The sequence below is a fragment of the Mobula birostris genome, chromosome 29, assembly GCF_030028105.1.
Source record: "Mobula birostris isolate sMobBir1 chromosome 29, sMobBir1.hap1, whole genome shotgun sequence".
In the NCBI taxonomy this organism is placed as follows: Eukaryota; Metazoa; Chordata; class Chondrichthyes; order Myliobatiformes; family Myliobatidae; genus Mobula; species Mobula birostris.
In genome coordinates this window covers 29,908,286-29,932,792 of record NC_092398.1, presented here as the reverse complement: position 1 = coordinate 29,932,792, position 24,507 = coordinate 29,908,286, and the positions used below count along the sequence as shown (strand labels likewise).

At 47.9% G+C, this 24,507-nt stretch overlaps 1 protein-coding gene across 7 annotated transcripts in view; it reads right to left on the bottom strand.

Annotated features, from left to right (window-relative positions):
• Positions 1 to 4,000: 4,000 nt before the first annotated feature.
• The window catches only part of uba1 (ubiquitin-like modifier activating enzyme 1), a 66,926-nt gene continuing 46,419 nt past the window's right edge, over positions 4,001 to 24,507 (bottom strand). For all 7 annotated transcript variants that reach the window (XM_072246755.1, XM_072246750.1, XM_072246754.1 and 4 more), the window contains 11 exons: positions 22,632 to 22,828; positions 19,713 to 19,777; positions 18,994 to 19,189; positions 17,205 to 17,279; positions 14,782 to 14,971; positions 12,492 to 12,580; positions 9,159 to 9,251; positions 7,623 to 7,814; positions 6,745 to 6,846; positions 5,416 to 5,516; positions 4,001 to 4,997 (listed from right to left, as the gene is read on the bottom strand). In XM_072246755.1, the coding sequence (XP_072102856.1) occupies positions 4,862 to 4,997; positions 5,416 to 5,516; positions 6,745 to 6,846; positions 7,623 to 7,814; positions 9,159 to 9,251; positions 12,492 to 12,580; positions 14,782 to 14,971; positions 17,205 to 17,279; positions 18,994 to 19,189; positions 19,713 to 19,777; positions 22,632 to 22,828 (1,436 nt within the window). In that variant the 3' untranslated portion in view covers positions 4,001 to 4,861. The remainder of the gene's footprint in view (positions 4,998 to 5,415; positions 5,517 to 6,744; positions 6,847 to 7,622; positions 7,815 to 9,158; positions 9,252 to 12,491; positions 12,581 to 14,781; positions 14,972 to 17,204; positions 17,280 to 18,993; positions 19,190 to 19,712; positions 19,778 to 22,631; positions 22,829 to 24,507) is intronic.

Here is a 24,507-nt window from a genome sequence, read left to right as displayed (position 1 = left end):
TCCCACAGGGAGGAGAAGACTGTGCTAAAGAGAGTGCAGAGCAGATTCACCCTCTGCAACTTCTTTCAGTCCTGTGCAGTAGCTTCCCCCATACCAGACAGTGATGCAGCCTGTCAGAATGCTCTCCATGGTACATCTATAGAAGTTTTTGAGTGTATTTGTTGACATGCCAAATTGCTTCAAACTCCTAATAAGGTATAGCTGCTGTCTTGCCTTCTTTGTAACTACATTGATGTCAGGGCCACGTCAGATCCTCCGGGATCTTGAAACCCAGGAATTTGAAACTGCTTGCTCTCTCCACTTTTGATCCCTCTGTGAGGATTAGTATGTGTACCTTTGTTGTACCCTTCCTGAAGTCCGCAATCAGCTCTTTCGTCTTACTGACATTGAGTGCCAGGTTGTTGCTGCGGCACCAGGAGACCCAACCTTTTGTAGTATTATTATTAGGTTTTACCTGTACGAAGATGAAAGTATCTGATCAGCAAATCATGTGCTGGAAACTCAGTGCATAAAAGCATGCAGACGTGGTCAAGAGTTTCAGTTGTTGTTCAGGCCAAAACATCAGAATGGGAAAGAAATGTGCTCTAAGCGACTTTGACCATGAATTGATTGTTGGTGCTAGACGGGGTGGTTTGAGTATCTCAGAAACTGATCTGGGATTTTCACACACTACAGTCACTGGAGCCGGGATTCCTAACCTTTTTAATGCCGCAGACCAATACCATTAAGTGAAGGGTCCATGGAACTCAGTTGTTAACCCCTGCTCTAGAGTTTACAGAAAATGGTGTGAGAAAACAAACAAAAAAAAAAATCCAGTGTACAGGAGTTGTGTGGGCAAAAACAATTTCTTAATGAGAGAGGTCAGGGGGAATGGTCAGACTGGTTCAAGGTGACAGTAACTCAAATAATCACGTGTTATAACAGTGGTGTGTAGAAGAGCCTCTCTGAACGCACATCAAACCTTGAAGTGGATGGGCTACAGCAGCTGAAGATCATGGGCACACACACACACACAAAGTAGCCACTTTACTTAGGAAGTATCTAATAAAGTGGCCACTGAGTACAATTTATATACATTTTTTTTTACAGAGAGTGAAATTAGACCAAAATGTCTATTGCAGTGCAAAGTTGGTCATCGTGTGTTACTGCCCCATGGCGGTTGTGCTCGCTGGTTCAACAAACTGAATGGTTGAAGGGATGTACCTGGCACTGTAGGACTTGGGGCTTCTGAACCTCCTCAGAATTTGGTTTATCATCACTGATAAATGTCATGAAATTTGTTTTTTTTATACTTACAGCAGTACTGCAATACATAAATGTACTACAGATTACAGTAAGAAATATTAACATATTAAATAAGCATTGCAGAAGTAGTGAGGTGGTACTGGGTTCATTGTGCATTCAGGGTGGAGGGGAGAAAACGGATCCTGAAATGTGTGTGCCTTCAGGCTCCTGTACCTCCTCCCTGATGGCAGCAATGTCCTGGGTGATGGGGCCCTTAATGATGGATACCGCCTTTTTGAGGCATTGCTCCTTGAAGATGTCCGGGATGTTGGGGAGACTGGTACATACCCAAAATTTACAACTTTCTGCAGCTTATTTCCAATCCTGTGCAGTGCAACCCCCCACCCAAATCAGGCAGTGATGCAGTTAGAATGCTATGGAGAGACAAGAGCAGAATTAGGTTATTTGCTCCAAGCTGAAGTATGAGCCAAATACTTCAGCCAAGCTGAAGTGCTCAAAACTTCAGAGGTGACTTTGCTGACAAGTAGGGACATCAGTTGAACCATGTGCCAGACTCAAAATATTGAAAGATGTCATTGCAGGTAGTGAAATGATATTGAATCACACGCTATTAATGTGGCACACAAGAAGGGCTTTATGGTAGCATAATGGTTAGCGTAGCACTTTACAGAGTTGACAACAGCAGATCAAGGTTCAATTCTTGCTGCTGCCTCTGAGGAGTTTGTACACTCACAACTGTGAGAGTTCCCGCCCCATTCAAAGATGTACAATCAGGGTATGGGTTCATGAACTTGTGGGTACTCTGTGATGGCGCTGCAAGTGTGAGGCAACACTTGCAGGCTGCCCTCAGTAGGGTCCTTGGACGGTAGTTCCATGTATTTCACTGTGTGATTCGACAGGTAATCTGATTTTCCTCCAGGAAGGAGTGCCTGGTTGTGATGTGAATCTACCTAGGGAGCGGAGCACATCTGGTGAAGGGGCTTTTCCTGTCCATTCCAGGGCAGCTCCCTCACCTTTGGTCTCTACCTGCTACTCAGCTCTCACCCGTGGCTCCAAGTCTGTGTGCAGCAGTGGCCACACCACAGTACACCGCTTGGACAGGCAGGTCTCATACCCTGGTGAGACACGGACACGTATGCTCCAGCAGACTGGGTGGATGAGGCCAACAGTGAGATCAAATGGCCAGGATCAGATGGTTCTGCAACACCACATGGAGCGTGAAGAGAATGAGGACGCACAGAAGTAGTCATGGCCATCCACTGCAACCAAGGAAAACCCCAGATGTGAAGACTACTTGTATCTCTGGACCCAGACTTCTGAGGTCGAGAGTGGTACTACCCCAGTGCGACAGCTTTTCCATTTTAAAACTCCAACCTCCCCCACAGGTTTCCACATGCAGTTCACATAATCGCAATTGCACATGTCTGTCATTGGTGGATATGACAGACAAATCATTGTCAACCCGTCCGCAGTCCAAACAGGTCAGACAGGAGATGGCATTTGTAGGGGTTTGAACGCAGACTTGTCTGGAGACTGCAGTGGTGGAGAAAACTATTTGGATTTCCCTCTCACACAGGGAAGGAGAGGAGGGAAGAGTTGTGAATCACTGCCACTGCCTTCTTCTCCTTGAAGGAACTCTGAGAAATCTTCCTTCGCACCAGCCTCAGCTAAATCCCTAAAACAAGTTGCAGGACAGGCAGGTATCTACGAAGGGGAATGAACAGTTAACATTTCAGGCTGGGAGGTGATATGTGGAAAAGCAAAAAGGGCTGGAGGAGGAATCGGGTACAAGAGGAAGGTGGGCAATGCCAGGCGTGCTGCCCCTCAGCTGGAGTATTGTGTGTGTTTCTGGACACCTCAATGTAGGGATCAGGTGAGATGGTGCAGAAGAGCTTCCTGCACAACACTGCCTGGAACACAGCACTTGTTATAAGGAGAGACCCGAAAAGCTGGGTTTATTCTCTCTGGAATGGAGATCTCCCTACCTGATAGAGGTAGACAAAATGATGAGGGGCAGAGACAGGGTGGAGAGTAGGAAAGTTTGCCCCCATGCCAGGGACCAGGGGTTTAGGGTGACAAGTGTACAAAGGATCCAAGGAGCATCATCTCCCCCACCCCACCACCCAAGAAGTAAGTTTATGATCTGAAACGCTCTGGCTGAGGGGCGACTGGAGGCAGAGACTTTCAGCATTGAAATATCAGGAGAAGCACTCTAAGGATCGAAACAGGGGAGGTCCCTAGCGGGAGCTTCTTCATGCAGGGGTCTTTTCCTTGTACACTGGGGTCCTTGGCCGGAAGGTGTAGCAGAGGGCAGTCACTGACACCGCGTCCACTTGTCCATCCTGTGGCCAGGAGTCAGTGTATCACACTGACATGGAATACCAGAGGTTGCAGCCGGACTGCAGGGACTGCTCCTCAGGTTTTGTCTGCACTTTAGTCCTGTGCTCCCAGTGGGTGGGCTGGGGGCAGGACAGGAGTCGCTCGGAGGATTTTCTGGTGGGCTTGCTCCTGGGCCCTAGCCAGGTAGCAGGCAGTTGAGGGCTTTGCCTGCCTGCCCCTCTTCCAGGGATACATTCATGCCTGGTTGCCCCTGGAGATGGAACATGGGTACCATGAGGGATTTTTAGGAAAGGTGGGACCCCAGGGAATTCACTATTTTATAGACAATAATAATCATTTTAATTTGAATTTGCTCATTTGATGTTTGTATTTTGTGTGAATAAATTTTGCTGGTTTTGTAAAAAAAAAGAAAAACTCACTAAACTCCATTTTATTTCATTTCCGCCACAGACCAAGTGCAATCTCAAAAATCTGTGTATTTTTTCCACGGTAATATTTTAAACCAATCTTGGATAACAGAAAGACCTTCCCTTGGCCGACGTCCCGAAATCTGTGACACTAATTCCCCCCATACCCAGTGTCGGAACAAATACAGGGGCAATGGGGTTGTTAAGCGGGAAAGCCAATACAGTTTTCGCTCTCTCACGCACGCATTTACACGCACACGCACGCACACACAAACGATTACCACACACTCCCTCCCCCCACCCCCATTCTCTGCCACGCTCGCTCTCTCCCCATCAAGATCCAAGTGGTAGAACTACGGCCAATTTACTACAGACATCACTAACCTGATAAACACAGAAAGTTGGGGGGGGGGGGGGGAGGAAGACGGGCGAGGGGAGAGGCGAAAGTTTCCTGGCATGGGTTGAAGACAATAGGGCAGGGATGATGCACGGCGTCTCTCTCTCACCCACAGGGCTCACATCCCGGCACTCGACGGTGCCTGTAACAGTTAAATTAAAAAGGGGAGTGAACTCAGAACCCTGAGGAGGGAGTGTTGACGGCCGGACCAGGGAGATGAAGTCCTGCATTCAGTTGTTGTATTGGGGGAGGAAGGAGGGGATGCTGTGGAATGATCTTAGCTACAGTGTATGGCATGCTTACAGCTAGAGGTTGCTAAACCCTATTAGAACAGGCTTTTGGGGAAGTGAAAGAAGGGAGGAGAAGGACACCCACGAACCTCAGGAGCTGCGTGAAGGGTTCATGCTCAGGATTCCAGCCCACCACCCTCGCCCCGGCAAACCTCCCTGACCATCCCTGCCCCAGAGCCCAATCAGCGCATGGTGTATCGCACGTAGGGGACCTCCACGTCCTCGTCGTTCTCGTCATTACAGCACAGCTCAAAGACCAGCGCCTTCACGTGCTTGCCAATCTTCTTCTTGGAGACTTTGGTGACGATCTCAGTCATCCTGGTGTTTGGGAAGAGAAGAGGCGAGTCAGAGCAGACATTAAGGCATTGGAAAAGGATGGCGTCCAAGACACAGAATGATTGGAGCTTAGGTGGCAGGAAACGGAGCAACAGGAATGGGGTGGGGGGGGGGCGGGGTATTATTGAGGGTAGAAGGTTGCGAGGGAGGTAGGGCTGAGATAGGGAGGGGTCAGGGGTGAGGGGTTCACCGAGACAGTGTGGGTGGAAAGGAAGGGCTCACAGGACTGTCCCATAAGGAAGGGGAGTGTGCTGCAATTGTCCCACTGGAAAGCTGGGATGGGAGCACTGGAGTCCTTCTGAATGACAGTGGCAGCTAAATCCAGGGAGTCAGGGAGAAGGGGGGTGGGGGGTGGGGGTGGATGACGACAGACAGCCTTGGCTGGCACGCCCATACTTACGGCTGCTCAATCCTCTCCTTAAGCTTGGCAGCAGGCATGAAGAAGGAATAGAGCATTGAGACTCCCTGCGACAGCATCGTGATCTCCAGCTTGTGCTCATTCTGTTGAGAGAGACAGAAAGAGAATGAGACATTCTCCCTCTCCCAGTCCAGAAACCCCCTGCTGTAATTAATCCCCATCTGTAACTTGGGACCTCTAGTTCAGAGAAGGGGACGCTGCGTTCAGTGTCAATTGCTTCTAATAGCCAGAGGGCTCAGATTATGGAATTCTGTGACCCCTTTTGGACTGTCTTGAATGCCAGCTCATGCATTACTGCCAGCTTTAACAAAACAGGCCAGGCAGAGACACGAGGGATTGCAGATGGTGGGACCTGGAGCTCAGCAGCTTAGATAAGGAGCCCAAAACTATTCAATGTTCCAACTGTGGTCTGATCAATGTAATGTTCCTTCTAAGGTGTACACACGCCTTTTGCTACTAGTGCACGAAATGTTGTCACCATCTACCTCAACGGCATGTTGAGTCTACTTCACAAATGTACACATTTCCTTTTCCGGTTTCTGAAGTAGACAGTGTTGACAACGTGGAGTTTGCGTTGATTTGTCTGCAGGTTTTAGAACTGGCTTGTTTATACTGTTTTTATTCAAATTATTCAGTGCGCACAGGTATTGTCACTGGGCAAAAAATTGCACAGCACAAGATGTTTGCGCACACTGGTCATTACAAATTAGAGGGAACATTGGCCTTACACCCATGAGTTTATATTCTCGATATGAATGCCAACTTTGCATTTGCCTTCCGCAGCACTGCCTTAACATGACTCGCGACCTCACGATCAATCTCATCGTGGCTCCTGCACCTTATTGTCTGCCTGCAATACACTTTGTGCTGTAATGCCTTATTTTCATGATTGCGACCTCAATGTTGTTAAGTACATTGGGCACCACGGTAGCATAGAGTTAGCACAATGCAATTACAGCTTGGGGCACCAGACTTCAGTTTAATTCCTCCCTGTGGAATCACATGGCTTTTCCTTGGGTTCTGGTTGCTTCCCATAATCCAAATTGGGGGGGGGGGGGAGAGGGGATTTAAAAATGGGGGTAGATTTACAGCCTCTGATTAAAACAAATTAGCACATCATTTGGACATTGGGACCCACGAGGAAACTTACAAATCACAGGGAGAACATGCAAACTCCACTCAAGCAGCAAGACATTGTGATCAACCTGGGTGATTGGAGTTGAGTTACTGGGGAGAGAAAGAGAAGAGGTGGGCTGAGGGGCTTCTCCAGAACTATCCCCAGCCCTCCAATACACACAGAGCCGTGCTCACCTTGAAGTAATCCAGGAACTGCTTGAGGGTCATTTCCTCTCCATTTCCCTTGACACCTGTCACTTCAAAACGGTCCCACAGCGTCCACTCTTTGTCGTAGTACTGTAGAGAAGGGTGGGGGCAAGAAAGAATAACCAGTGAGCTCTGAGTATGCCTGGACGGATGCATGGTGTATCTGATACTTGTTACAAAATACCTGTGATACATACTTTGCAACAAGGCTGCCTGTAGAAGTCCCGCCACACCACCCCAAACTCTGTAACCCAACAGATATCTCAATCCTGGGCCCCGTAACACAACACACCTTCTGCCTATAAACTAGCCCAGGAGATCCCAGGAGGACAAAAATCACCCGGCCTCCCTTTGTTGTACCTGATCCGTTCAAGGAGAACGATGGATATCCTATGACCAGACACAGTAGCCGAATCAGGCAATTTGGAGCATTAAGTCTGCTCCGCCATTTCATCATGGCTGATTTATTTTCCTTTTCAACCCAATTCTCCTGCCTTCTCCCTCGTTATCTTTAACACTCTTACTAATCAAGAACCCATCTGCCTCCACAGTATCTGTGGCAATGAATTCCAGATCCGCTACCCTTTGGCTGAAGAAATTCCTCCTCATCTCTGTTCAAAAGGGATGTCTTTCCGTTCTGAAACTGTGCCCTCTGGTCCAAGACTCCCCAACTATATGACAAGGGACTGTCCCACCCATACAAAGGCCTGCCTTTCCAATGAGACCACCCCCCCACCCACCCCCCCTCCCTTGGGAGACTTCAGCCACCATCACCTCAGAAGGCGGGGGGGGGGGGGTGCCTTCACACCAAGCGTGAGTGTCCTCATCACCCTCCCTGCACAGGGACGCTCTTCCGTCAACCTTACCGTGTGCTTTGGTGCGGCAATTGGCTCGGAGAAGCCGAAGAAGGGCAGGGCCAGGTTGAGGAAGCCGTTCTTGAAGGACTCCAGCTTCTTCTTGCCCAGGACGATCTTGTAGAGCTCCAAGCAAACCAGTCCCACCACGGCCGCCGTGGTGGTGGCGATGGCTGGGATGATCTTGCCGGCGATGAGCTTGCTCTATGGCAGGGAGAGAGAAGGGAAAGAGGGCAGAGGGTCAGAGACGGGCTGCAACCAGACGTCCTCCCTTTCCCACCTCACAGAACAGAGAACATGCCCTTAGACTTGTACACGGTCCATGACCCTCCATTCCCTGGATGTTCATAAGAGTCACAGAAAAGTACAGCACGGAAACAGGGCCTTTGGCCCATCTAGTGCATACCAAACCATTTAAACTGCCTACTCAAAGGATTTAAACTACAAAGTATAAATTATACTACCTTAAGACTTGTCTGCTTAGAGGCAGCCACAAAACAAGAAACCCAAAAGAACCCAATTAAAAAGACCAACACCCAGAAAGAAAAAAAAAACACAAATCATGCAAACAACAGAAGCAAGCAGGGGTCTGTTCCCCTTAAACCGGGTCTATGCTCCAAGTGCAGTTCCCATAGCTCTCCACACCTCTACCAACCATGTACGTATCCAAACTTCTCTCAGACGTTGAAACTGAGCTCACATGCACCACTGGTGCTCGTGCCATTCTCATCACCCTCAGTGAAGTTTCCCCTCATCTTCCTCTTGAACTTTTCACCCTCAAGTCATGACTTCTGGCTGCCATCCCACCCACCCAGAGTGGGAAAAGCCCGCTTGCATTCAGCCTATTTACAGAGTCATGTGCCTGTCCAAAAGCCTCAATTTTCAGCCACCTTGTGGACTCGGCCCCATGCACATCGGTGCTCCTGAGGGACCTGTTGTTAACTGTGTACTTTCCCTTTATGAACTCCCACACTTGCCAGGATGAAAGCACCATTTCCAGCCACGGTCTTTGACAACCACTTCACTGTCTAGAACTGCAAACTTACCAAGCCAGTCACCCTCATTTTAATTTTGATATACAGCGTGGAACCGCACTGCACAACCCTCGACAACTCGGATTTAATCATAACAAAGACAATTTACAGTGACCAATTAACCTTCTACGGTACGTTTTTGGAACGTGGGGAGAAACCGGAGCCCTCAGAGAAAACCCAACAGTGCACAGGGAGGACGTAGAGACTCCTTACAGAGGAGTGAACTCCAATAACACTGCGCTAACCTTACCTCACTGTGGTGCCCATTTTCATCCACAGCCACTTACGCTTTCATTCAAGTTATTTATATACAGCAGAATCAAACCAGCCCACAGGTCAACACATGGACTGTCATCCCAGAATAACACCCCACCCACTGATTCAGAATTTGCTTCGGAAATGGAAGACAAACTTCTAAATCACGGTGGATCTAATCTTCTGGTTCAGCCTGCCCTCAAGCACCATCAGCTCACTCCCCTGTTCCCCCCCCACCACACCCAAATGTGCCACCCACCTTGTGCCTGTCAGCCGGTGGAATGTCATAGTTCTCAGCTCGGAGATTGGAAGCAGCCACGATGAAATCCATGTGGAAGTTTGTGTCGTCATCCTGTCAAGAGAGAGGAGCCAGAGGGGAGACGATCAGAATTCATATTAATGTTGTCTTTCCGCTGTACTAATAAACCAGCTCCAAATACAACATATAGTGCAAAACAGCAGAGTGGTGCAGAGATTGTTGTGAAAGAAATGAAATGTCAATAGCAGAGAAGGGGAGTTAGAAGCCTAAGACTGTGGCTGCACCACCAGGAAGGGGTTGTACAAGGTGACTGGTTTAGCATTCAGACAGCAGTGAGGGCGACGTTCTTGAATCCTGCATGTAGCATGCCTGTAAAAAGTATTCACCCCCCTTGGAAGTTTTTATGTTTTAATTGTTTTACAACATTGAATCACAGTGTATTTAATTTGGCTTTTTTGACACTGACGAACAGAAAATACTCTTCTGTGTCAAAGTCAAAGCAGATCTCTAGAAATTGGTCTAAATTTATTGCAATTATTAAACAGAAGATAATTGATTGCATAAGTATTCACCCCCTTCAAATCAGTATTTAGTAAATGCACCTTCGGCAGCAATTACAGCCTTGAGTCTGTGTGGACACTGCAATTTTTCCCAATTATTCTTTACAAAACTGCTCAAGCTTTGTTAGATTGCACGGGGATCGTCGGTGAACAGCTCTTTTCAAGTCCCACTACAAATTCTCAATTGGATTGAGGTCTGAATTCTGACTTGGCCACTCCAGGACATTAACCCGTGTAGATTTGGCTTTATGCTTGGGGTTATTGTCTTGCTGGAAAACAAATCTTCTCCCAAGTCGCCGTTCTCTTGCAGACTGCATCAAGTTTTCCTCCAGGGTTTCCCTGTATTTTGCTGCATTCCTTTTACCCTCTACCTTCACAAGCCTTTCAAGGCCTGCTGCAGTGAAGCATCCCCACAGCATGCTGCAGCCACCACCATGCTTCATGGTAGGGATGGTTTGTTTTTGATGAGGTGCAGTGTTTGGCTTATGCCAAACATAGCGTTTAGTCTGATGGCCAAAAAGCTCAGTTTTGTTTTTGTCATACCATGGAACCTTCTTCCACTAACTTCACAGCCTTTCACAGTCCAACAAGCTCGGGCCGAGATTTCATGTGTGCTTCTTTTCCAACACTGGCCTTCTCCTTGCCGCCCTCTCATAAAGCTGCAACTGGTGAAGCACCCCAGCAAAAGTCCTTGCATGCACAGTCACTCCCATTCTCAACCACTGAAGCTTGTAACTCCTCCAGAGGTGGCCTCCCACACTAGACCCTGCTCTATGCAGATTTACAGCTGTGCCATATTCTCTCCATTTCTTGATGATTGACTTAACTGTACTCCAAGGGATATTCGGTGACTTGGAGATTTTATTGTATCCATCTCTTGACTTGTGATTTTCAATAACCTTTTCGTGGAGTTGCTTGGAGTGTTCTTTTGTCTTCATGATGCAGTTTTTGCCACGATACTGACTCACCAGCAGTCGGACCTTCCAGATACAGGTGTATTTTTACTGGAATCAATTGAAACTCCTTGACTACACAGTGATTTCCACTTAACTAATTATGTGACTTCTAAAACCAATTGGCTGCACTGATGATTTGAACAACTACAAAACAATTGATATAATTGTTGAAGAAAGTGCAAAAATGGGTCTATCAATTGCAAAAAGACAATGTATGGTGATATCCAAAAAGGAGGCGAATCCTATCTGCAGGCTGAGAATAAATGGGGAAGACATAAAACAAGTACAGAACTTTTGCTACTTAGGAAGCTGGGTGACATCAGATGGCAGGTGTGACATGGACATCAAAAGAAGAACAGGGATGGCAAAAGACACCTTTACGAGAATGAAGAGTATACTGACCAGGCATGACAACCTGCCTCAGAGTACTGAAATGTTACGTTTATCCAGTTATGTTATATGGCTCACAATGTTGGACAATATCTAGTAACATGAGGAAACGAATTGTAGCAGCAGAGATGTGGTTTTTGAGGAGGATGCAAAGAATATCATGGACGAAATGAATATGTAACGAGGGTGTCATGAACAGACCAAACACAAAAAGAGAAATAATGTATGAGATTATGGAAAGGCAACGTAACTTCATTGGACATGTGACTAGGAAAGAGGAGTTAGAATGCACGGTAATTATGGGAAAGATTGAAGGGAAGAAAGCAAGAGGAAGACAAAGACAAATGATGATGGAGACAGCAGCCAGAGAACTGGAAATGAATTCCAATGAACTGATCCACTTGACCCAAAATAGGAGTGTGGGGGCCATGGCAGTCAAAGTTCAAACTTAAAGGGGGTGAATACTTAAATAAAAAATATTTTGTTTTATTTTTATATTTGTAATTAATGTAGATCACTTTGTAGAAACTCTGTTATCACTTTGACATGAAAGTGTCTATTCTGTCGATCAGTGTCAAAAAAAGCCAAATTAAATCCACTGTGATTCAATGTTGTAAAACAATAAAACATGAAAACTTGAGGGGGTGGGGGGTGGATGTATACTTTTTATAGGCTCTGTAGTTGGGAGGTGGGAGGAAACCAGAGCACCATGGGGGGCACCCACACCATCACAAAATGGGCGCTGAGGCTTTATATAAGGGATTGGCCAGATCGCATTTGTGAGCAGGGGCAGAGTGGTAGAGAGTAGAAAGTCCAGATGCGGCTCACAAGAATGATTCTAGGGATGAAAGGGTTAATGTATGAGGAGCGTTTGATGGCCCTGGGCTTGTACTCGCTGGAGTTAAGAACGTGGGGGTGGGGAAGAGGAAGAGTCTCATTGAAGCCTATGGAATATTGAAAGGCCTAGACAGAGTGGACATGGAGAGGATGTTTCCTAGTGGGAGTGTTGCGGACTAGAGGGCACACTCTCAGAACAGAAGGGTGTCCCTTTAGAACAGAGATGAGGGCGGCTTTCTTTAACCAGAGAGTGGTGAATCTGTGTAATTCACTGTCACAGACAGCTGTAGAGGCCAAGTCATTGGGTATATTTAAAGCAGAGTTTAATAGGTTATGATTAGTAAAAGCATCAAAGGTCATGGGGGAGAAGGCAGGGGAATGGGGTTGAGACAGATAATAAATCAGCCATGATGGAATGGCAGGGACTTGAAAGGCCGAATGGAATTATGGAAAAACTTGAAAATTCCACACACAGATTGGAGGAGGTCGGAACTGAAGCCTAGTCATTGGAGTTGCGAGGCACTGCACGTGCCTGTACTTTCAGCCAAACTACAAGCGCGGCAAGCGCTGGGGAGGGTGCAGGCCCGTACCTTTTCAAACTCGATGGGATACATCCGGAAGGTGGAGAGGGCCTCTAGGGAAGGAAGGGTGGCCTTCAGCTCCTCGAGACGGCTGTCATCTGCAATAAAACACCAAGCTAGTAAGCCAGGGGAGGTGAGAGCTCCTCTTTGCCAGAGGATCTTCCTCAGTACCTTGCATCTGATGATACCAGTAATGGGAACAAGGACCCTGCCAAGCCAGTACCAACAGTTGAAACAATGTACAGCGATCACCCATCTCGTCGGCATGTCCCCTCGCTCTCCGTATACCCATGAATACCCACTGGACCTAGAAATCAACCTCTCTTCATATAGTGACTGCGCCCCACAGCCAGAAACAGGCCATTCAGCCCATTATGTCCATGCTAAACATATGAATGTATACCCATTCCATTTTCCATCCTGGGGCCCACCCTTCTCTGCCTTGTCCAGCCACAAGTTGGTCTGGATGCTTCAGTCTTGTAAGAGTCTCTGCCTCTTATCGCCCCTCCTCCCCCTCAGGCAATGCACTTCAGGTCCCAATACCAGACGTCTGGACTGAACCCAGGTCTCCTGTGCTGCTCTTGAGACACAAGATTAGTAAAATATAGCCCCATCATCTGGCATCTATCGCTCAGGATCACTTACACTACAGAAGGCTTGTCCAGGGGAGCCAATCAATGTAGTTATGTGAATGTCTACAAGAAAAAGAATCTCAAGGAAGTATATGACATCATTATGTGCTGTGTCATATGACGTGGGTGATCATGGTCTTTCCATGACCAAGATTGTTCTTGGCAAATTTTTCTACAGAAGTGGTTTGCCATCGCCTTCTTCTGGGCCTCATCTTTATGAGACAGGTGACCCCAGCCATTATCAACACTCCTCAGAGATTGTCTGCCTGGTGTCAGTGGTCGCATAACCAGGACTTGTGATCTGCCCCAGCTGGTCATACGGCCATCTACCACCTGCTCCCACGGCTTCACGTGACCATCATCGGGGGGGGGGGGTGACCTGCAGGCTAGCAGAGGGGAGAAGAGTCTTTCCCTCTTTGCCAATCATAATGACATACAAGTAATTTAATCATAAATTTATTTTGAACTGGTATTTGGAGGAATACTGTCCAGTAAGGCAATGGATACAGGAAGATTATCGAGGATTTTGCTCAGCAGCAAGCGGTCAGAGGGAGAATTCAACAGAGAACAAGGTGCTGGTCTAGTGGTACAACAGACATCCCACCTTTCCCGGAAGTTCAGGGAGTCTCCCGCATATGAATAGTGGCTCCCTGATGCCCGCAAATTATATACAGTATCACAGAAATCAATTTTTTGAGAGCGAGCGAGAGAAAGCAAGAGAGAGCGCGAGAGCAAGCAAGCGAGAGAACGAGAGAGAGCAAGCGAGAGAACGAGAGAGAGAACGAGAGAGAGAACGAGAGAGAGAACGAGAGAGAGAACGAGAGAGAGAACGAGAGAGGGAACGAGAGAGGGAACGAGAGAGAGAACGAGAGAGAGAACGAGAGAGAGAACGAGAGAGAGAACGAGAGAGAGAGAGAGAGAGAAAGCAAGCGAGTACGCGCGAGCGAGAGCTCACCATGGCAGAGTGTTCCAAAAAAATATATAAAACATATGTCACTCCAGAAAGTGTACCCCTGCCTAATAGGGGTCAAAATAATGACAGTGTTGCTCGCTGTGCTGTTTGCAACAGTGGCTTTTCTATTGCCCATGGTGGGTTAAGACTGTAAAAGACATGTTGACGTGAGTTTAACAGGTGTCATTCGTTCATTAGCATAGCTAACCTTATTTAAACTAGCTGGCTGGCTGCTAAGGAGCTACTCTATTGCAGACATCCACCTCTCCCGGGAGTGTCCTGCAAATTGATGGTGCTACCTCCCTGAAATGAGTTTTTGCAGGATGGGATGTCTGGGTACAGACAGAGACATAACCTCCCATTGACCACACACGTGTTTCTCTCACACCACCCAAGTCCCACCCCCTCTAAATTTGGGGTCTTGCCACCCAATCAGAAGGAAGTGGCCCCTACCACACTCAGGAGCCTTGGAATTGGTTGGGGGGAGGGTGTAGGAGGAATCTCACTGAAACCTACTGGATCAAATCCTGCTGCTGCCTTTATGTTATTCCTGTAATCACAAGCTTCTCCGGGGTGCTCTGGCTTCCTCCCACAGTCCAAAGGCACACCTACCAGTTGGTAGGTTAATTGGCCATTGAAAGTTGTCCTGTGATTAGGCTAGGGTTAAATTCGGGGTGCTGGCGTCTGCGCTGTACCTCTAAAAATAAACACTCACCGACCGAAGCGTTGGAGTTCTGGAGGTCCTGGTCAGAGACATGGATCTTGACGCCGGACTTAGGGGTGAAAGTCGGCACCTTGACGGATTTCAATATCTCGGCCAAGCTGCTCACGTCACGGGAGCCCTTGATGCCATAGGTCTGGGCGAAGAGGTTCGCTGCAGCCATTACATAATCCATGTGGAGGGCCTGAAAATCGGATGGGGAGGGGTGGTATGCGTTAGTACTGGATCCACACATCTCCTGCCAATGAAGGCTTGGGTGATAAACGTACCTGGGTGTGTTAGGAGAATGGAGTTGTGGACTGAGGAGGTTACAATAGGGATATGGCAGAGAAATGGCAGATGGAGTTTAATCTGGACAAGTGTGAAGTGTTGCACTTTGGGAGATCAAATGCAGGGCGAATGTGCACAGTTAATGGCAGAGCCCTTCACAGCCCTGACGTACTTGGATCTGCACAATTAGACAGGGTGGTAACACAGGTATATGGCAAGCTTGCCGTCATTGGAATACGAGGGGTAGGAAGTCACGTGCAGCTGTATGAACCTTTGAGGCTGCATCTGAGTAAAGCACGTGGATGTGGCAACTCCACTACTGAAAAGATATGGAGAGGGTGAAGAAGAGGTCCATCGGGATGCTGCCTGGTTAGAGGGCATGAGCTACAAAGGAGAAATTGTGTAATCTTGTGCTGTTTTTTCCCCAAAGGGGTAGTGGTGGTGGGGGGCATCCGATAGAGCTTTATAAGTTATGAGATATGCAGACAGTCAGTTCCTCAGTGTGGAAATATCAAATACCAGGGGACATGCATCTAAATTGAGAGGAGAAAGCTTCCACACAGAGAGATACCTGGAATCTGCAGTGGGTAATCATGGAAACATGTGCTGTGATGTTTAAGGTCAGACATGAATATGCAGTGAATGGAGGAATATGGACCGTGTGCAGACAGAAGGGACTTGGTTTAATTTGGTATTGTGTTTGGCAAAGATATGATCAGAATTAGGTTTAATGTTACTGACACATTGTGAAATTTGCTGTTATGCAGCAGCAGTACATAATAAAACTAAATTACAGTGTTTAAACAAATAGTGCAAGAAAAGTACTGAGGTAGTGTTCATAGGTTCAATAATCATTTAGAAAGCAGAGAGGAAGAAGCTATTCCTGAAATGTTGAGTGTATGTCTTCAGGCTTCTGTATCTCCTTCCTGATGGTAGCAATGAGAACAAAGCATGTCCTGCGTGTTGGGGGTCCTTAATGATGGATGCTGCCTTTTTGAGGCATCGCTCCTTGAAGATATCCTGGATGCTGAGGGAGACCGGTGCTCTTGACAGAGCTGACTGAGTTTATAACTTTCTGTAGCCTTATTTCGATCCTGTGCAGTGGCCGCTCCATACCAGACAATGATGCAACCAATTAGAATGCTTTCCATGGTACATCTGCAGAAATGTGCGAGTGGGTTTGGTGACATAGCAAAGCTCCGCCAACTCCTGATGAAATATAGCCACTGCCATGCCTTTTTTTTGTAACTGCATTGGCATGTTGGGACCAGGATAGATCCTCAAAGATGTTGACACCCAGGAACTTGAAATTGCTCACCCTTTCCACTTGATTCGATGAGGACTGGTGTGTGTTCCCTCATCTTACTCTTTCTGAAGTCCACAATCAATTCTTTGGTCTTACTGGGTTCCACATGTGTGCGCGTACACACAAGCAAACTTTAGAATGTGCTAGCTGCCTGTCCTGTGAGCTCGCGCCAGCATACGGAGGGCCACGCACTCAAATCTGTAACCACCCCACCGCCCCCAACCGCTGAAACGGAAGCATCGCTCACCCAGATAAAGAGACTATAGCTGGGATACCAGGATGGGGCGCCTCTTCCAGAGACACGAAGACTGAGTGGCTGAAACCACCAGCAAAGTGGTTAAGGCGTGCACTAGAATAAGTGGCAGCTGTAGAGACCTTCATTGGGTATACTTAAAGCAGAGGTCGATAGGTTCCAGACTAGTAATGCCATCGAGGATTAAAGGGAGAAGACAGGAGAGTGAAGTTGAAAGGAATAATAAATCAGCTATGATAGAACGATGGAGCAGATTTGATGGGGCAGAATTTCACTTGTTTTATGGAATTCTCTTATCTCAGAGAGTTGCAGGAGTGATATTATTAGTGTCAAAGTGATAGATAATTTGCAGTGATCTATCAAATGGAGGGTCACTAACCCAGAAAGCAGAGCCTGGGATAGGTTGATGTTTCAGAAATTAAATGGCCTGACAGTTGCTGCTAAGTTGTTGTGTTCTGAAAGCAGTGCTCAGTGCTGGGAGAGGTCAGACAAGGGGTAGAGGACAGCCTCGCCCTTTGGGATGCGGGAATGCGGATGCCGGCTTTAAATGCTCCCCCCACCCCCCCACGATGGGCCACTGACACTTACGTTGTGCATGTCGAACTCCAGTGGGTGAGGACACCTCTTAGGACCGGACCAGAAGGGAGTGCCAGAAGTTGTGACCTGGGGAGAGTGGGATAAAAGAAAGAGTTAGGCATGATTCATGCAGTGACAGCAGAGTCAATTTGTTCACAATGCTGCTACAAGCTGGGGTTATGTACTCCGGTATAGAGAATGAAAGGTGGAGAGCATTTTCTAAATGGGGAGAGAATTCAGTAACAAGAGATTCTGAAGATGCTGAAAATCCAAGGGACAACATAAATACTGGAGGAACTTTAGGACTTTCTTCCTTGGAATGGAGAAATTGAGAGGAGATTTGATACAAAATTGAGGGGTATAGATAGGGTAAATGCAAGCAGGCTTTGTGCACTGAAATTGGGTGGGACTACAACTAGAGGTCATGGATTAAGGGTGAAAGGGGAAATATTTATGGGTAACTTCACTTAGAGGGCTGTGAGTGCGTGGAACAAGCTGCTGGCGCAAGTGGTGCATGCAAACTTGATTTCAATGTTTAAGAGAAGCTTGGATAGGTACATGGATAGGAGGGGTATGGAGGGATATAGTCCCAGTACAGGTCGATGGGAAAAGGCAGTGAAAATGGTTTGGCACAGACTAGATGGGCCAAAGTTGTACTTTTCTATCACTATACAACTCAGCAGGCCAGGCAGCATCTATGGAATTGAATGAATAGTCGACATTTCGAGCTGAGACCCTTCATCGGGACTGGACAGAAGGGGGAGATGCAGATACTGGACAGGTGAGGAGCACAAATTATCAGGTGATTGGTGAGACCAGGTGAAGGGGAAGGCAGTTGAGTGGGGAAGGGTTGATGAAGAAAGAAGCTGGGAGATGACAGGTGGAAGAGGTAAGGATGAAAGAGGAAGCTTTTTGGAGAAAGGGAGGAAGGGACACCAGAGGGAGCTGCTGTGCTGGTGAGAAGGGGAAGAGGGGAGTCAGAATGGGGAATGGAAAGACAAGAGGAAAGTGATTAATGGAAGTTAAGAGATATAAATGCCATCTGATTGGAGGTTATGCAGAAAGAAAACGAGGTGTTGCCCCTGTGTTTAGCCTCATTGTGGCAGTAGAGAATGCCATGAACTAATATGTCAGAATAAGAATGGGAAGCTAGAAAGAGGTGGTGCAAAGGAATTTGAAAATCCTCGATCAGGATTAACCTCAACTCACAGATTGAGTCAGGAGCAAGGGAAATTCCTCATTAGTATTCATTTTAGATCCAGCAGAAGGAACTGTTGAGGCTTTATAAGGTGATGTCAGACCGCATTTGGAATACTAAGAGCAACTTTGGCAGCCTGTCCAATGATGTGCTGGCCACGGAGACCGACCATGGCGGGTTCACAAGAGCAATCTTAGGAATGTATGGGGAACATCTGCTATCCCTGGGCCTGGATTCGGTGGAGTGCAGAAAAATGAAGGGAATCTCATCGAAACCTCCCAGATACTGAAAGGCACGGACAGAGCATTCATGGAGAGGATGTTTCCATCAGTGGAGGGTCTATGACCCAAGGGCAATGCCTAAAAATTAAGTGAAGTCCATTTAGAACAGATGAAGAATTTCTTTAGCCAAAATTTGGTGAGTCTGTGGAATTCATTGTCACAGATGGTTATTGGGTGCATTTGAGGCAGAGGTGGATTGGTAAGGGGGTTTAAGGGAGAAAGTGAGAGAATGGAGTTGGAAAAGAAAGAGGGGCTGAATTGTCTGATCCTGTCCCCTCGGAGTGGAGATCCATGACGATGGTGCGTTGGAAAGGGAGCACACCTGGTCAGGCGGGAAGTTGTGTAGCAGCTGACGGATGTTATTGTTGTACTGGATCTGCCAGTGGTTTCGGGCCCAGGTCACACAGTCCTCCCAGGTCTTGGGACGGTCCGTCACTAAGCTTTTGAAAGCAGCTTCCAACACCTCCAGGGGCTGAGCCCCGGGCAGCTTCAATGTGCGTTCCATGAATTTGGAATCCCTGCAGGGGAGGGGGATGAAAAGAGAGGAAATTAGTCATATGCAAGGGAGCAAAGAGGAACACCAATTCTTGAGTCAGAGTGAAACAGGCCCTTCAGCCCAGCAGGTCCGTGCTATGAACTGCCTGTTTTCACTAACCCATTCATTCCCTTCATCACCGGCGTACAGCATCTACAAGGGGTACTGCAATTACCCCTTGTAGATGGTGCTACTCCAGCAGCATTGCCCAAACCTGTCGCCGCCTGCAGGTTCCCCCCTGTCAAACCTTAATCTCCTGAGTGGGAGATCCTTCCCCACACGGACCTGCAGAAATTTGGGGTGCCTCACTCCACCCACCTTCTCAAGCAGGAAATTAAGATGGTTGGGCAAAGATAGAGAAGGCACCCAGATTCCAGTATTGTATTGGCACTGGGGCTGCTGCCTAGCTCTGATCTCCATTTATTTGGTTTCAGGACAACTGCAGATGGCAAACGCCCCACTCCAACCACCCTTCCCATGCCTCGAGAGAGCAGAGATCAACTTACTGTATGTACTGATTGACGTTCTCCGCGGGCTGCTTGAAGAGCCCTTCGAATTCGTCACGAGCCCACTGCGGAGCAAGGAGAGTTGAGGGTTAGAGAGTGTGCGCTGCTCAGCCGGCATTGATACCCGACCTCCCCGCCCCCTCCCCTACAGCAGGGATGTCTTGTACACCTACAGCTGCTCTCCACGAACTGTCACGGCAACAGGGAGGATTGCAGTGTGGGAGGCAAGCCCCCACCCCCCTTCACCCGCAGAAAATACGGACAGGAAGGCTGTGCCTCTTCTCTGACACCCCGGCCAACATACACCAACCCAGATTTAAAAATCTGCACCTAACCACCAGCAGTCGCACTTGGCTCCATCTTAGCACCAATGACAACCCCCCCACCACCACAGAGGAAACACTTGCCCTTGTGCTCACCTATCTACAAGCCAAGGAGCAGCCAAGAAACCCCATCCTGAACGGAGAAGAGGTCAGGCAAACAGAAGTATTACCTCATGACTCTAGTGTCCTGATCTTTGGGTCTGATCTTGTTACTTCTTGTTTGACCCTCACTGTTCTGATTGGGACGGGTCTTGTCAACTGTGTGGAGTTTGCGAATTCTCCCTGCAACTGTCCCCACTTTCTCACACCCCCATTCCATCCCTCCCCCACCCCCTCCAGGTTTCCTCTCACAACCCAGCAACATGTAGGGTCAGAAGGTTAATCAGCACTCAGTATGTGGACAAGGGGAACAATCTGCAGGGATCTGACAGGAAAGTGAGGAAGAATTAATGGGATCAGTGCAAATGGTTAGCACAGACTCAGTAGGCTGAAAGGCCTACTTCAATGCTGTGTTTCAACATGGAAACAGGCCCTACAGCCCACCGGAGTTCATACTGACCATCAAGCCAGTCATACACACACTGCCATTTCAATCTGCAAATTCCTACCCCCCTCAGCCCCCATCCCCAATTATGTTATTACATCACTAGTGACCTGGGTTCAATTCTCTCCATGTAAGGAGTTTATAACTCTCCTCATGACACTGTGGATTTTCTCCGGGTGCTCTGGTTTCCTCCCACATTTCCAAAGACATATTGGTTAGTAGGTTAATTGGTCACATGGGTGTAATTGGGGAACGCCGGATCATTGGACCAGAGGGGCCCGTTACTTCGAAATCAAAAGATGCTACCCGCTAATCCATACCTCCAACCTGGGGACTAATTACAGCAGCTGATGAACCCACTGACTCCACGTTGTTGCAATGTGGGAATGCCTAGGGGGAAAACCCACAGTCACGGGGAGAGTGAAAACTCCACGCATGCAGACAGGACACAGGGTCATAATGTCATTGTCATAGAGCATCAGTGCCATCTACCAGCATCCAGACCCTCCTCTCTTATCCACATACCTATCCAAACTTCTCTTAAATGTGAGGTCCCACCTTTGGCTCAGGTTCTTAGCCTTAGATCCCACTCCAAAAAGTTCAGGAAATGTTCCTCTAGCATCATCAGGGAACTTCATTCAACCGCTACCCTAAACCAATTCTACAATCTATAGACTCACTTTTAAAGACTCCTCACAACTCATGATCTCAGTATTATTTCTTTAATTTGCAGCTTGTCTTTTGCACATTGGTTATTTTTCAGTCTTTATGTACAGTTTTTCATAAAACTCTAGTTTCTTTCTCCCCCGTAGACACTTGCAAGAAAATTAACCTCAGAGTAACGCAAACACAAGGAAACCTGCAGATGCTGGAATTGCTAGCAACACACACAAAAATTGCTGGTGAACACAGCAGGCCAGGCAGCATCTCTAGGAAGCGGTACAGTTGAGTTTCGGGCCGAGATCCCTCGTCCTGAAAGGGTCTCAGTCCGAAACGTCGACTGTACCTCTTTCTAGAGATGCTGGCTGGCCTGCTGCATTCACCAGCAACTTTGATGTGTGTTCCTCAGAGTAACATTATGGTAACATTAGGGTTCTGGTATTGTGGTAATTAATTTACTTTTGACACTTATGGTACACTGTCTTCCTTCGACTTTGATTACGTCTCATAGCTGAATAAAACTTTTGTTATGTCTCACTTGGTAGTGGGTACCGTTGGTCAGTCATAGAACACAACAGCACAGAAACAGGCCCTTCGGCCCACAGTCCATGCTGAACCATTATTCTGTCTAGTTTCATCGACCATACCTTGCCATCTATGCACCTATCCAAATTTCTCTTAAATGTTCCAATCGAACCCACATCTAAATGCCCACTGGCAGCTTGTGTACCTCAACACAACTTTAGTGGAAAGAGCCTGCTTGCATTTTCCCTCCCTATCCCTCTTATTAGTTTGTATACCTCAATGAAATCGCCCCTCATTCTTCAACATTCCAGACAATAAAGCCCTAACCTATTCAACCTTTCCCTTTAACTGAGGTCATTAAATCCCAGCAACATCCTTGTAGGTTGTCTCTGCCTTCTTTGAATCTTATTGATATCTGTCCCGTAGAACTGTGCAGTTGTGGTCACCCTTTTACCAGAAGGATGCGGAGGCTTTGGAGAGTTTGCAGAGAGAACTTCATAGAGTACTCCAGCCCATCCAGCCCATGCCAGCCTGACATTCTGCCTACTTCCATCAAATTACAGGAAAGATTATACCTCTCCAAAACCCTCATCTCCAAGTACCAACCCAAATTTCTCTTAAATGGTGCAATAGTTTAGCTAGCACCTCGTTCTACATTCGCACCACCCCATGAGTGAAGACGTTCCCGCTCAGGCCCCCCTTTAGTAATTAAAAACTCTGGCGATGAGAGGCAACACATCCATGTACTGCGACACCGCGAGGTAACCTGTCGCACCACAGGACGGAGAAGACCAGTCACTCAACTCTGGGCATCTCCCCGGAGGGCAGTGGACACCTGTTTACCTCCGAGTGCCAGCCAGGACTGACCTGCAAGGTGTGCTCTATTGCGTTGGGGAAGTTCTTGAGGGTGCAGATGGGGATGGATTTCTCTGGGGGGTCTTGGCTGGAGCTGTAAGACTCGGTGAGGAAAGGGATGACCACTTGGACGTTGCCCTTGGTGCCGAGAGTCCCTGACTCCAACAGAGGCTTGCGGTAGTACACACATCTCCTGTCCATGTACATTCCTGTGCGGGGGTGGGCGAAAGGAGCACAGTATGGGTGAGACATATACACCATCCCATCACACACTCCCGAGGCCAGGCAGACTGCAGCTCCCTCTGAACCATTCCATCACACATTCCCAGGGACATGCACAGTGAAGCTCCTTCTGCACCAGCTCATCACACTCTCCTGGGGTCAGACACAGAGTGAAGTCCCAGGGCCATGCAGAGTGAAACTCCTCCTGCACCATCCCATCACACACTTGCAGAGTCAGACACAGAGTGAAGTTCCATCTACATAATCCCATCACACAATCCCAGGGTCAGTAATAGAATGAAGCCCCCTCTACACTAGTGAATCCCAACCTGGGGTCCACAGAGACCTTGATTAATGATATTAGTCTGAGGCATAAAAAATGTTGGGAATCCTTGTTCTGCACCATCTCATCAGAAACTCCTGGGCCCAGACACCAGGTGAAGCTCCCTCCGCACTGCCGCATCATATGCTGATAGTGTATCAGTTTATGACTGGAGAGATTACCTCTAACTCAGGGATCCCTTTGTTAATGGTAAACATCCATAGCATCAAAAAGGTTGGGAACCTGTCCTCTAGATTTAACTCCTAATGCCTTTGTAAGGTGATATAGCACAGAACAAGGTAAATGGTAGGGCATCACACATCAAAGTTGCTGGTGAACGCAGCAGGCCAGGCAGCATCTGTAGGAAGAGGTGCAGTCGACGTTTCAGGCCGAGACCCTTTGTCAGGACTAACTGAAGGAAAAGTGAGTAAGGGATTTGAAAGTTGGAGGGGGAGGGGGAGATCCAAAATGATAGGAAAAGACAGGAGGGGGAGGGATGGAGCCAAGAGCTGGACAGGTGATAGGCAAAAGGGGATACGAGAGGATTATGGGACAGGAGGTCCGGGAAGAAAGACGGGGATGGGGGGACCCAGAGGATGGGCAAGAGGTATATTCAGAGGGACAGAGGGAGAAAAAGGAGAGTGAGAGAAAGAATGTGTGCGTAAAAATAAGTAACAGATGGGGTACGAGGGGGAGGTGGGGCCTTAGCGGAAGTTAGAGAGGTCGATGTTCGTACCATCAGGTTGGAGGCTACCCAGACGGAATGTAAGGTGTTGTTCCTCCAACCTGAGTGTGGCTTCGTCTTTACAGTAGAGGAGGCCGTGGATAGACATGTCAGAATGGGAATGGGATGTGGAATTAAAATGTGTGGCCACTGGGAGATCCTGCTTTCTCTGGTGGACAGAGCGTAGATGTTCAGCAAAGCGGTCTCCCAGTCTGCGTCCGGTCTCGCCAATATATAAAAGGCCACATCGGGAGCACTGGATGCAGTATATCACCCCAGTCGACTCACAGGTGAAGTGTTGCCTCACCTGGAAGGACTGCTTGGGGCCCTGAATGGTGGTAAGGGAGGAAGTGTAAGGGCATGTGTAGCACTTGTTCCGCTTACACGGATAAGTGCCAGGAGGGAGATCAGTGGGGAGGGATGGGGGGGACGAATGGACAAGGGAGTTGCGTAGGGAGCGATCCCTGCGGAATGCAGGGGGGGGGGGAAGATGTGCTTAGTGGTGGGATCCCGTTGGAGGTGGCGGAAGTTACGGAGAATAATATGTTGGACCCGGAAGCTGGTGGGGTGGTAGGTGAAGACCAGGGGAACCCTATTCCTAGTGGGGTGGCGGGAGGACG